Source organism: Pholcus phalangioides, unplaced genomic scaffold (assembly GCF_987345545.1).
Source record: "Pholcus phalangioides strain wild (caught in Gottingen) unplaced genomic scaffold, Ppha-v1.0 ptg000024l_1, whole genome shotgun sequence".
NCBI classification, from domain to species: domain Eukaryota; kingdom Metazoa; phylum Arthropoda; class Arachnida; order Araneae; family Pholcidae; genus Pholcus; species Pholcus phalangioides.
In genome coordinates, this window is record NW_028301616.1 from 13,494,714 (window position 1) to 13,509,592 (window position 14,879).

General features: G+C 37.9%; 1 protein-coding gene across 1 annotated transcript in view; it reads right to left on the reverse strand.

The window, feature by feature from the left end:
- LOC149068771 (potassium voltage-gated channel protein eag-like) overlaps positions 1–14,879 on the reverse strand; it is a 91,810-nt gene that overhangs the window by 38,744 nt on the left and 38,187 nt on the right. The window contains exons 3-4 of the mRNA XM_089250907.1: positions 8,154–8,282; positions 4,861–4,985 (exon numbers count right to left, since the gene is read on the reverse strand). Of these exons, the coding sequence (XP_089107033.1) occupies positions 4,861–4,985; positions 8,154–8,282 (254 nt within the window). The remainder of the gene's footprint in view (positions 1–4,860; positions 4,986–8,153; positions 8,283–14,879) is intronic.

Genomic DNA, 14,879 nt, shown 5'->3' on the forward strand with positions numbered 1-14,879 from the left:
GCTCGCATTTGCGCTTTGAAGCTGAAAAACCGCAGAAAGCCAACCACGATCGGAACGGGAGTCTAGCACGATGCCCACGTGACCACACAGTGGCTTTTACCGGGAATTGCATTTCAACTGCGATTTCCAATATAGTCTTCCTTTACTTACCCCGCATCAGTAATTTTTCAGCAATGACTGAAAGATTTTGCCGCTGTTATAGCAATGTTTTTGACGACAATTGGCATTTTCCAATATACGTCCTCTTGCCATATTCAGAAGACCCCTATTTTCCGTATTTCATCTCAATGAAATGCGCTCACCAGGTTTTGAAGTTTTTCGGGAGATACATTTCTTACCTCGATTTGCAATAGTTCTTAATTCCATTAATTTCAACAATAATTAGCAATTTATTTCAGAATTGCACGTTTTGTCGGCAATTAGCGAGATTCTGTATATAGGATGAAAATTTTCTTTGCATTTTTTGATGAGATATGGTCACTCGAAGTATGAGGGTCTAGTTTTTTTTTTAATCGGGCCCAAAAGGGGATATTTATAATATCAGTTTAACAATTGAATGAATTCTCATTCAATGAGAATTGAAGTCTGCTTGCGGACCACCTGTAACATCATTAAGGACCACCTCTGGTCCACCGACCATAGGTTGAGAAACGCTGGTTTAGTGAAACAAGATATCAACACACCTGACCATAGACTTGGAAGTCTGGGGGGGCATGTTCATTATTGCTGGAGGGAGCACGATGATGATGATGTCAATTCATATACAGTCGAACCCCATTATAACGACCTTCAAGAGACCGGAAAAATCACTTCGTTATAAGGAAATTTCGTTGCAAAGGAATTCCAGGTTTTGCATTGTTCCTATGTAAATTTATCTGAGGGATTGGAGAAGTGTTCGTTGAAACGAGATTTTCGCTACAAGGGTATTCGTTAATACGGGATTCGACTGTATATATATACATTAGATCAGTCAACCCACCTTTGACGCGGGGGAGGGGGGGAAGAGCCCCCTCCACGAAATTCTATATGATCATGCCCTTCAGCGTAGTTTTGATTCATACGTTAATACGTTAAATGCAGTCAATGGAGGAAAGGAGAAGTATTACAGTGAAACCTCTTGATAACGCACACCGTCGAGACCGAAAATTTTGTCCGCTAACGAGTAGTGCCCGTTAGTAGGTATTAAAATACAGGGTGTCCCGTAAATAGCTTAACAATTTATATAATGGAAGGAATTGGGAAAATTTGAATGCGCTATGCGAAAAAGGTTATTCTCACGAAGGAGAGTTAATTTTTTTTGGTACAGAAAAAATTTAGTTCAAATTTTTGTGAGTAGAGGGCGCTGCACAAAAGCTAATCGCTGGGAATACGCACAAATGAGTCATAAAATGCAGGGTGTACGATTTTCAGCTTATTTCTCATTCTGAATTTCCCTGTTACTGGTCCTTTGCGATGTTGACATTGGTGGATAAAGCACTATTGGTGAAGGTGTTTTACCTCAGCTACAAATCGCCGGCTGAAGCTTTACGAATGTTCCGGACACAGAAAAGAACTGGAAGAAATGTTCGGGTCTAATAACTACTGTCGAACCCGGTGACAGTTATTAGACCTGATTACTGATTTGTTCATATTCCCAGTGATTAGCTTTTGTGCAGCACCCTCTATTGACGAAAATTTGGACTAAATTTCTTCTGTTCAAAAAAAAAAAAAAAAAAAAAAAAAATTACTCCGTGAGAATAACCTTTTGCGCAGTGTCCCCTATCGACAAAAAAATGTGAACTAAATTTAGTTCTGCACCAAAAAATCCACCTATGTATAAAGTATAAAGCTTCTTCACAAAACTCATTAAAATATACGATTCCTTCAATTTTAGAGTTTAAACTATTTACGAATTTATGGGACACCCTGTCTAATGAGAGACAGAATAAATTGCCTGGAGAAAAAAAGTCATTCTCACGAAAGAGGAATTTTCGCGAGGCGCTACGGAGAAGCAAATCACCAGAAATATCCAAATTACAGTCGGCCCCCCGTATTCGCGGTTTTTTTTTTCTTTCATTGGAATTTTGTTTTCCAACACTCAGAAATCGTCATTCGCGTGTTTTTTTTACAAAATTTGAGTTGTGCATATTTAGAATGGCTCGCTAATGACATTACTGTCATCACCAGAGCCGTGGCAGCCCCCAAGAGAGAAAAAGTCCTCTTGGATTGGATTAACCTTTTGCCACAATGTGCACTAAAGGATACAACCACTTCTGCAGAGCCAACTGAAGAGACTATAAAAGACATTGTCATGTTAGCGAAACAGGTGGGTGGAGAAGGGTTCAATGATATTGATATAGAGGAAGTCGAACAGCTAAATTAATAGCAATTAAGAGGTGTTGACAGAGGAGGAATTAATGAAGGTTGGCTGCTCCTGAAACTGAAGCGGTACCAGATGAAGATCAAGATAAAGAAGTAGAAGACAGGTTCACCATGAGTAACATAACGGAAAGGCTTCGGACGTTCAAATCAGCAATGGATTGTTTTCATGGCATAGATCTCCATATGATACGCTCTTCACATTTAGAAAAATTGGTAGAGGAGGCCTTGTCATCATATTACAACATACTTGATGATATGAAGAAGACACGACAAACAGAAATCACGATGCTCTTTCAGAAAACATCGCCAACAATCGCTGCACCCTCTTTTACATTTCGTTCTATCCTCTGCGTCACCCTGCTCTTTCCCATAATATTCAATAAACGAGATATACAAGAAGAAAACTATGGTTTTAGTTATTCCCGGATTTCCCGTATTCGCGGTCACCCCCGGAACGTAACCCCCGCGAATACGGGGGGCCGACTGTATAGTCATAAAATGCGGAATGTATGACACAACACACGCGCGCGCGCGAATCATGAGCTTTACGAATGTTTCGGACACAGAAGAGATTGAAGAAACGTGCACTTCAAATAACTCATTAAGCACTGGTTTGCAGTGCTCTCTGTCGACAAAATTTTGAACTATTTCCTTTTTTGTGCCGCAATATCCGTATCAAAGCCATACATAATCCTTTACTTTAAATCATAGAACTTTGGGTCGTTCCTGAAAGATTTTGTATAATTTCAAAACAATAATTATAAGTTCTTTTTTAAAATAAAGGCGTCTCATAAATTCGTAAATAGTTTAAAAATTAAAAAATTATGAGAATTTATCTATTTTAATCACAGGTTGGTGAAAAATTGTCACCACACAAAGCGAGATTTTTGGTACAGAAAAAAAACAGTTCAAATTTTGGTCGATAGAGGGTGCTGCATGAAATTTCCGGCAGGACGGATTGGACTCGACCCATTTTTCAATCTTTTCTCTGTCCGAAACGTTCATTCAGCTTAGCTTCAGCTGGCGATTCGTAATTGAGGTGAGACAACTTCACCAATAGTGCTTTATCCACCAATTTCAGCATCACAATGAAAACCTTTTATGAGCGCCAGCGGCAGGAAAATTCTGAAATGAGCTAATTACACAGTTTTAGTGACTTTCTTTCTTTCAGCGCTTTCTATTGATATAAATTTAAACTAAATTTTATTTCTGTGCCAAAAAAATAGAATAAATTTCACGAGAGAATAACTTTTTAGCAAAAACTCTCTGCATTCAAATTTTTTTCGATTCCTTCAAAATTTTGTGAATTTTAAAACTATTTACGAATTTATGGGACACCCCGTACACTGTAATAGTCACTGCAGATTCGTTCCATGTTTTTAATTGCATGAAGACTTAAATTTTAATAGAATTAGTGCCTTTAATTCTACGCTAATTGGGGGATTTATGGCATTAGGCATATTCCGGGAGTTTCGGAAAGAATTAATGATTTTTTTTCAGCGACAGCTATCAATGTCTCGTATTTTCCTCGATGAAATATGGTCACACCATGCATTTTTCACCTGTCTGTCACCTGTTATAAAAAAAAGATTAAAAAATTTATTTGTCCCGTAAAATACGGGACGACTCAATACGGGCGACTCAGATATAAGTGAAACTATATCTGAGTGAGTGACTGCGCCTCTATAAAACATTGGAACAGGCGCAAATCTAGGGCGATGTGTTGGGAGGGGCGATAAGGCTCGTTGAGTCGTCCCGTATTTTACGGGACAGATAAATTTTTTTAGCTTTTTCTACTCTTGGGAAGGGCGATTGTCTCCCCCCATATCGCCTTCCTCTGGATTCACGCATGAGGCAGACCTCTTCAACGGCGGATAAAGCCTAAGCAAATGTTTTCAGCTACGAATGGAATCGATGCAAACACCATCAGCTGCGAATAAAAACGAGACAGATATCTCTAGCTCCGGAGCTGAGACAGACATCTTTAACTTCGAATGAAGTGGAGGCTGATATCTTCAGCTGCGAATGTCGTAACGGCAGACTCCATAAGATGCGAATAAAGCCGAGGCAGATTTATCCAGCTTACGAATATAGCGCAAACTGGATTCTGATTCTGCGGAGTCAGCGTCGTTACGGATTGGTTTAAAACCTGAATTCTAGGTTCTTTTTAACCAATCTGTAACGGCACCGACTTGCAGAATCAGTAACCAGCGTTAACTATATTCGTATCCCTTATGTAGACATCATCCGAGGCGGACATTTTCAACATCGAGTGAAGCCGAGGCATGTGCAGATCCAGGGCAATGTGTTGGAAGGCACAATTTATTCTTTAGCTTCATCGAATCGTCCCGTATTTTACGATACAGATAAATTCCCCCCCCCTCATTTTATGGTTGCTGGGATCGCCTCCATCGCCCCCCCCCCCTCCTCTGGATCTGCGCATGCACACATTGGGAACTATTAAAACTTCGCAGAATAGATGCTCAAACTCGACCTTACATGGGCTATCTGTGATTGTTTAGTGTTGTCCGATTTGATGGTCGGTAAATGCATCGAGAACTGCTGCACCAGAACGGAACGGCTGCGTGTAACTGACCTGGCCAGTCGGGCAAACTTGCTGAGACCTACAACAAGAAATAAAAAGAACACTAAAGACACAAGGGGAAAATACATCGGATATTCAATAAAAAAAGACTCATCTTTTATGTATTTTTCTCGTTCCCCCTTCACTTTTACTTCCATGATTATACGTTTGGTTGTTCTTGGGCTCTCAAGGACAAGTTTTTCTATTCTGTTCTCTATGTTACACCCTAGAATCCAATACGTGTATTATTGAGTCCTCCCGAAAGTTTTCTGTGAGCGTTTTTCCATCAAGTTATTCAGCAAAACAAAGGAAAAAGTGTAAGACTTTACCTCTATACGAGTATTCCGTACTTTGCTCTCTCCATAGCTTTAAGCTATTTTTTTTTTGACAATTTTAATGTTGAAATTGCCTTGTAGAATTTAGCTAGTGTGGATGCAAAATGGCTGTCCACCTGGCTTTTGACAGTGTCTTCATCAAAAAATGGTTTCCATACGGAGAATTTTGAAATGAGAGAAATAGAGATGTGTGATATGATGAAACATATCCATTTGTGCTTTGAAATTTAATTTAGGTATCCAGAGACAAAGTGGGGGGGGGGGGGCTAACAATGGACTTAAGAAATATGTTGGTATTTAGAATTTTATAATGGTAATCAATTATGAATTTTCATGGAAGGGGAAATGCTTTTGGTTCCGCTTATTCTCGAAGTTATTTCTTGTAAAGAAATTATTTCTCTCATTATTTCTGAAATACAGGGTGATTATAATCAAAGTTTCCGTATTCTGAGTAGTTTTTCTCAGAAACTGCGTATCCGAACACAGCCAAATTTTTAGGATATCTTAATGAGCCCATGGGAGAGAGATTTCAGAATTTAAAAAAAAAAATTCACTTTTTTACCACCAGGTGGTAAAGTGTAATTTTTTATTACATTTTAAATTTTTTCATGGTCCATTTAGCGTATATATCAAGTTTTAATGGAATGTGTTTTCCAGAACGGGAGCTGTATGTAGGTAGTAGTTTGAGTTCACTGACACTGCTCAGACCAATGTAGCACCCGTTAGAATACTGACACTATTTCGACCCATATAGCACCCGTTCTAGAGGATGTAGTCCATTGAAAAACTTGGTATATGGTCCATGGGGAAAAAATGAAATTCAATAAAGAAAGCGTTACCATTTCACCTGGTGGTTGAAAAGGGAACTATTTTTTTAATTCATAAATCTCCCAATTTATGGAAATGTTAGAAAAGAAAACATCAAAAAATGAAAAAAAAAATGTATTCTAGAATTGGCGTAAGAATTTATTTCAAATTTACTTTTAAAAAGTACAGGGTGATTCTAATGAAAGTTCCCGTACTCTGTGAGTAGTTTTTCCCTCAAAAACTGCTTATTCGAATTTTTAGGATATCTTTCTCATTAAGATATCCTAAAAATTTGGATTTTTACTACTAAAGTCTTTGGATATCCTACTAAAATTTCATTTTATTTTTATCGAACCAGCCTCTGTTATACTGTGCACGTGTTCATAGTAAACTCTATCGCAAAAGGGCAATTTCCCGATTCCATTTGAGGTTCAAGAAACGATTTTTCCATCGCGTGCAGTTTAGATAAGACGTTCCTACGTGTTCACGCGCATCCATAAACTTCATTAAAGGCATATATTATACATTATATATACATAAAAAAAGGAATTGAATCCTTTCAATTTGAAACTCGGCCTTCGGCAAGTTGCGTGGGAACCAAACAAAGCGTTCGTCCCTTACATTGCGTTGATCAATAGAATATCCATTACTTTCGACAGCAGCAGCGGCTACATTTATTTACTGTTATTATTATTTTTTATTCTAGAAATACAGCCACGTTCCTATCACCGGTCCTTCTCTAACATGTCGGCCGAATTCAGCAGAGACAAATCAATATCCGTGGACTGTTCGAGGATGAGTGTGTGTGTGTGTGTGTATCTCTTGTTGTTCTTTAGTGACATTCATTCGAAGACATTAGGGGGAATCCCATGTTTACTTATCGACTGTTACAAGCAACACGAGGCCGAATATTTTATTCCGTTACACGATGTCCATGAAACAATTGCGACATCTCTAGGAAAAACTTTATATATGTCCGTTACTATCGGAATGTTGCTCATGAATCTCTTATAACTTTCGGGGGGAGTATTTACGGTGGGAATTACCGGGCCACAGCCCAGGGCGACAAATTTAACGAATGAGTGGGAGACGGGTGAAAAAATTTGTATAGAAATAGGTGGTAAAATTATAAATCCGTGACCATGGCAATTACCTTATGATCTAAAACTTATTTATCTTGATGTTTTGTTACATTCACACTATAAATTATTATAGATGGGGGGGGGGGGCACCAAATATTTCAGACCAGGAACCCGGCTCCGTGCGAGAAACTAAGTCAGTCCAAATAAGGGACTTGGAGAGTTTTTAAGCATGGGAGCGACCTAGAAAGCGAAGTACCAGGTCGGTGAACGACCAAAAGAGTGACCTGAAGCGTGTGAAAGCATGTGAATGACCAAAAGAGTGACTTGGAGTCAGAGGTGGGGGGGGGGGGAGAGCAAGCGGGTTATAGTGCGGAGCGAAAAATTTGAGGAATGAGTGGTCAAGAAAATTAAACTAGAATGATAGAAAGGTAGCAAAGTTTGTATGTATTTGTATTTCAGTATTTGTATAGCCCTGCTTCTCCATAGAGAGAGAAATTAAGCCAACAACATTTAAAATTCACGCATAATAACACAACAGGCAAAATAACCTGTGGAGTTGTTTGCTTCCAAACCCCAAAGACAATGTGGCAGCACATCTGAAAACACAGGACAGGCATTCCTCAGAAACAAATTTTAAGTTAGGTATATATAACACATGCGTGGTGAATTCCAACATGCCCCAATTCCTTAGAAGTTCCTCAGAGGAACACTTAAGTGCAGTTTTGTGTGGTTCAGTGGTGGTAGTGGTAGGTTCAAGATGGCCTAGTGAATAGTGTGAGTGAGCATGAATAAGGACTTTGGTCGGCTCGCTATAATGACACGTCGGCAAGCCGCATGCTCTTACATGGCGTGATTTTAGTGCATGACAATGCTGGTCGCGGGATTCGTGTCTTTTTTCAGAGGTCTAGATGAAGTTCCCATGGCGACAGACATTAAACATGAATAATTAATGAAATGATGCACCATTTGACGACTGTTCCTTACCTTTAGAGGCGTCATCCTCCAGAGGCTGCTTCAGCGCAGTTATGTCCCGGAAAGTCAGCAGGAACAGCACCACCGTGTCTTTCTCATTTTTGATTGGAGCGATATGCAGAAGTAACCACAGGGGTGATCCTGCAACAACCAAAAAATTGAGCTTGAATAAAATTTGTATTATTAAGTCAAATCTTGTAAAATCATAGAGACATATTTTTTTATCAATATTAGATTGATATCTTATGGTTAGGGATACGTAAATTTCGTACTTACGAAACAGATGCGATAAATGTGAAATAAACGCGGTAAATGCAAAATTTGGTAATTTTGACGAATAAATGCGGAAATTCGTAGTTTTTTTTTTTGCTACTTTTCCGTGACATATTGGTAATTTTCAGTTTTAAAAGCGAAAATTGGTCACAATTTTGCTCAGTACTTGTGTTCTTATGCGCTTAAACACCTTCTCTTGCGTTATAACTAGATCCCTTTTTTGATCAGGGGTATTAATGTAACTTTTCAATGATGTTTATTACTAGAACTCCCGGGAAATTTTAATTACATTAAAAAAAAAGGGAAATATATTTGCAGCAGCAGCTGCTGCTGAAAATGCGAATATCGGAGTAATTACTATAAATGTGAATTTCAAGTATAAATGCTTTGATAACTTGCATGTTTTGACACCATGAAATTATTTACCTTTAATGAAATGATTTTTTATAGAAATTTTCAAGCGATTTTGTGGTGTGGTTAAGTTCTGAATGTAGACGTATTAATATACACTGCTGGCCACCCAAATTGCAACACCAAGAAAGACAAGAGATATCGCAACAATATTTATTTTGTAGATAACATGTTGACCAAGCATCAAATGATTAAATTTATAGACTTCTGTGAAGTGTGGTTCCTGCCAAAATCAGTAGCCAGAGTAGCCGCCATTGTTGGATATCACCGCTGCCACACGCCTCGGCATTGATTCAAAGAGACTTTGGATGTGTTCTTGGGGTACAGCAGACCAAGCAGCTTCCACGCGTTGCCAAAGTTGATCTGGTGTGGCAGCTGGGGATGTAATCTGGGTCAATCGTTGAGCAACCATGGACCACATGTTTTCTATTGGCGAAAGATCCGGAGAGCGAGCTGGCCAGGGAAGCAATTCAATCTGGCGATTGACGAAGAACCTTTGGACAATGCGTGCCACGTGTGGTCGCGCATTATCCTGTTGAAATATGGCTGTGGGCAAGCCCTGAAGGTAAGGAAGGACAACTGGCTCCAACACCTCGCAGATGTAGCGCTGGCTTTTTAAAGTACCGGCAATGCGTACTAGAGGAGTGCGAGAGTGATATCCAATACCGCCCCATACCATAATACCCGGTGCAGGACCAGCGTGGCGGTACATAACGCAGCTGTTCAGCATCCTCTCTCCACGGTGTCTCCAGACTCGAATCCGACCATCGTGGTGTTGCAGACAGAAGCGTGACTCGTCAGTAAAGACAATTTCATTCCATTGTGCCGTCCACATCCTTCTTTCATCGCACCATTGGCGGCGGAGACGTCTGTGGTTCTGCGTCAAGGGTAGACGAAGCAATGGACGTCTTGCGGACAGACCACTCTGCTGTAAACGGCGTCGAATGGTACGCGCAGACACTGGATGATGCGGTACAGACTGAATGTGCTGTGCTATGGTTCGTGATGTGGCTGAGCGATCCGTCACTGCCATACGCACAATACGCCTGTCATCACGTGAAGTGGTGCACTGAGGTGGATGCGATCGAACACGTCGTACCCTCCTGCATCCAACGATCACATATCCGCATTACAGTTGTTTGGTTTCGTCGAACACGACTACCGATTTCCCTGAAAGATAATCCACAATCTCAGTAGGCCACTATCCTTCCTCTGTCGAACTCGGATACTTGATCAAAAGATGATCGTTTTTTTTGAAAAAACCACAAGAAAAACACAATTGCCGTACTTCTAATCGTCGAAATCTCCAAGCCTTAAATAGCGCTTTGAAGTGGCGCCACAGGCGCGCGTGATGTGCGTCTGCGCTGAAATTCTAATCATTTGCATATCTCACCTCCGCTAATGCATGTTGTAAATTTCATATTATTTGCATGCTTCCTTCAGGGTGTTGCATTTACGGTGGCCAGCAGTGTACATATAATAATATATAAGTACATTCGGACGCAATAACGCACATTTTCAATGTAAATGCAATGATACACATTTCCAATATAAATGCAATGATACACATTTTCAATACAGATACAATGATACACATTTTCAATACAGATACAATGATACACATTTTCAGTGATAATGCAATGATACGCATTTTCAATGATAATGCAATGATAAACAAGTAATAATATACATGTATTCAGAATCAAAATAACTAAAAAATAAAATAATCAAACCTTTCGTTTACTAAATTTTACCCGCTTAAAGGAAATTTAAATTAAAAAATACTTACAAAATTTGGAATGTTTTTGAAAGATATATAATTTTTTAAAGATGATTAAAACGAACAATTAATAATTTACAATTAATCAATTAATGAATTAATAATAATAATATTCATAAATAACTAATCATAACTAATTAATTACATGACTTTTTTTCATTCCCATATTTAAATCAATTTTTCCTTGAATTTTATCTCGAAAACAAGGAAAAAAAAATCCATAATTATCAATGACAACAAAAATATATTTCAGAATCAAGAAAATATTAGTACAACAACATAAAAAGACGTACGTTATGAGAAAATACTGACTTTTACCAAAAATTGAAGAAATTGGATTCATTTAATTTTAAAAGAAAAAAAGTAATTTTTCCAAATAAACTTCAAGAAAAAAACCCTCCGTCAATTAAATTGTCGTTAACTGCTAAGAAAAAAATAAACATGGCAGAGTAATTTTGTTTCCTCTCCTCCCTAAGATGAAAATAAAAAAGCCGAGAAAGTTTCTTAAAATGTGTTTTTCGTGTTAGACGGAAAGTCTAGACAATATCATCATTTCCATAAACGTGGAAAGATCTAATATTTTGCCATTTATATGTGTTGAAACTACGTTTGGCATTTTGGACGAAAAGTTCTCCCGTAATTCGAATAAGATTCGCGAATCCTTAAATCGTTTTCTTATTCTTTCTTCCCTCCCCGTCGAAATTTGCAATTCCCATTCGATATCACGTGCGATTCTCTCTCAAGCGTATATTCAAATTTCCATTTTCCTGGAATATTCAAACCTGAAACATCGAATAAATAAGACTTTTCTTCGACAGTAAGTCCCATACAAAAAACTCATTCACAACGTTAGAAATTTGAATACGAAACCAATAAATACAAAAAAATTAAGATTGTAATTTAATTTAAATGCTATCAAAATTATAATTTTTACATTCTAATGTCAAGTTCAAATTGGTGTTGCCACACACGGAATAATCTGTCAAATTACTGTTCTCACTCATTGTGATATTTAAAAGGATTGAAAAGTTCTGTTGTTGTTAAGATATTGAGCAAGATGTTTGATTGAAATACAGGGTGTCCCATAAATGCGTAAAAATTGGAGGAATTAGTGTATTTTAATGAGGTTCTTTTGCGAAAAAATTATTCCCCCGAAGAGAGATTATTTTTGGTTCGAAAAAGTTCAGATTTTTCCGATAGAGGGCCCTGTGGCCAATCCGGAGGGAGCACTTTTTGGAAGAATACACTTCCCTTATTTTCACCTGAAATGTTCGGAAAAATAAGAATGGTCGCAAAAATTTAATGATCATCGAAGAATAACCTCTGTGTTGATCATCTATTTAGGAGCTTCTCGTGCCAAATGCAATCGAATACCTTGTTATAATCTAAAAAAGCCCCTAATGAAAAGTTTTTGTGAGTTTTAGTCTCTTGAAGTCATTCCACCACCCTCACGAGGTTATTTGTAGTACCGCGGCCCCTTTCGAAACCAAATTGCTCATCTCTGGCTAGGTTGTAGCCTTCTGTAAATTTAATATCTTGCTGCAAATACCCTTTCGAATAATTTAGACATGTGGAAGAAGAGCGATGGGCCTGTATGAGAATTGCAGTACTCCTTTGGTTTTCTTTGCTTCGGTAAAACTTTCATAATAGCAATTTTCCGGTAGTCTGGAAAGTACAGTTTATCAAGGAGTCCGTTGAAAAAGTTAACAATTGAGACTATCATGTTTGAGGGAAGCGTTTTTATTGCCTTTGAAGTTAGGCCGTCAAATCCTGCGGTTTACTTTGGCTTAATTTTTTCGGTTATTTCTTCTAGCTCTTTTACGTTTGTGTGATGATTAAAATACTGAAATCTTGTGCTGGAATATTGTTGAAAAAAATATCTTTGCATTTCCTCATTCCCATCATCTACGAGCCCTTGTGGTGTGTTGCTATTTGGGGAAATTGGTTTTCGAAAGTTCTTGCAAATTCGTCTGCTTTTCGCTTGGTCTTCATATAATAGTTCGTGCTGACTATTATAAATTGGTGGTGAAATTTGCGGGTTAGCTTTCATTCTTTTATACACGTCGAAAAGGGACCCATCTTCCGCTTTTGATTCTTGAAGCCAATCTCTCCATCTGTCATTCCAATATTTTCTAAAAGTCCATCTGACTCCAACCGTTTTTCTGTTATAAATTGTTTTGAAAGGTGGGAATCTCGTTTGTGTGCTGAAATTTTTTCCTCCATTTGTTTTTTCCCCCTTATAAGCTCTTTTATTTCTTCTTATAGTTTTAAAGGTTGCATATATTCTTTTCTCTTTCCGTTGTTGCCTCGTCTATGGCTCTTTGCATTGTTTCGTTAATTCCTTTGTAGCATCGTCCGATTACTGACTATCATTGAAATCTTACTGAAGAACTTCAAGCTCTTGAAGATTACGTTGATTCTGAGATAAGCATCCGTTTCTTCCCAAAAATGACTTGCCCGTACCTAGCACAGACAACGTAATCTTTGTCCCTAGAGGACGCTAACGAAAAGTAAACATTCAAATAAATATGCATAAATGATTATGGCTTCATGCAAAAGCAATATAATGATATCTAGATGCATAATCTCGTAATCTATATAATAACATAGATACATAATCTAGTTCGGTTAAATAATCCATCCGAGAACTAGATTATAATTGGTGGATAATCACTAGATTATAACATTTTATATTCCATGAAAAAAAAATTCAAATTGGAGCTTCTGAAAAAAAATTAATTTTAAGAAAAATTAGTTAATAAGTGAATCAAAACTTTACAATTTTTAAATAAAAAAATTTAAGTACGATTTTCTGTAAATATCGGTTATGCCTAGTGCATGAATATAATGCAGAAATGAAAATCTGACATTTCTGTGCAAAAAAAAAATTAAAAACCCATCAGGCAAACGGTTAAAATATAGGCTGTGAAGTAAATTCCAAGCATCATGGCCTCCATATTGGAGGCACTGATGGGGCTCTTCGTGAAACTCATTTCATTTTTTCTTACACTCTGAATTTATATATAGTGTGAAAAAATATCCAAAGAGATCCCAGCCCATAGGCTTACTTTACTGCCCACAAACTCCGGTCATGTATCGTCATACGACAATTTCCAACCAGCGGAAAATGAAGGTGCCATCCACCGATGATCGCACAGTAGGTAACGAACTTGTTTTTGATGTCCTTGCCCAGATTCAAACCCGTAGATCTTAACGGTAACCTTAATAGTGGAAGATGAATAACCTACCACGGCGCCACTCGGACGCAATTTCAGCCCGTAGGCCTGGCTTTAGTGCCTAGGATACGTGAGGTCAAGCCAAAGATTGAAAAAGCATGAAGAGATAACGACTGTGAGTAAGAAACAGAATTAAGGATTCCGATCCATGTGCCTGTGGTTCACTTTAAAAAACTTATCAGCATTTATGGCTACCAGGATCTCGGCCTATGTCCCTGTGTGTGACCGTATAAAATGGAAACTGGACAATCACTGTCATCATTATGACAGTGCTGTTGTTAGGTTGTAAGTATAAAATGACAGACATACAAATTATTGATCAATGACTATTGATCCTAAAATTTGAAAATAAATTAAAATCATAATTTTTTTCGGTAAACATTACAACAGCAAAGGCTCTAAAAAAAAATCACCGTTATATCCGAGCGCAGTGCCTTTCGACGACTTGAAAGAAAAAGTTCATTATTCGCTATCGAAATAGGCAATAAACACCTCGTCATTAACATTATATCTTAGATATCCGAGGTCGTTGTAACCGAGTTTGAAAAATCTGAAACATCATGTCTCTGTTTGTTTGTTTGTTTCTCCTGCACGAGACTAGCAATGTGTGTGTGTGTGTCAAGAAATTGATCTGATGGTATTTCACTCCAATTTTCAAGAAAAGTTGTTCATTAATGTTTTATGAAGTCTGTATGAAGAGTAACCCCTGAAACAGACAGTAGATTTATTAATTATAATAATTAATATTTTCTGAAGTCTATTTCCGTGATTTCGAGTCGAATCTCGGACGAAGAAGATGAAATTTGTGGGGTGCGAAGAAACACGTTGTTGCTCCTTTTTTATGGCTTCGTTACAATAAAGATGACTATGCAGTGAACCAAGCATTCAGGATATTGCAGGTGCTATAAGATGTACACCAGAAGTTTTCAACCTTTCAGGCATTGCGGGACAAATTCAAACTTCTCATGAAGCCTGTGGCCCACCACAACAATGGACCATGGGTAAAAGTTAGCTAGTTGTAAATATTCATAACCATTT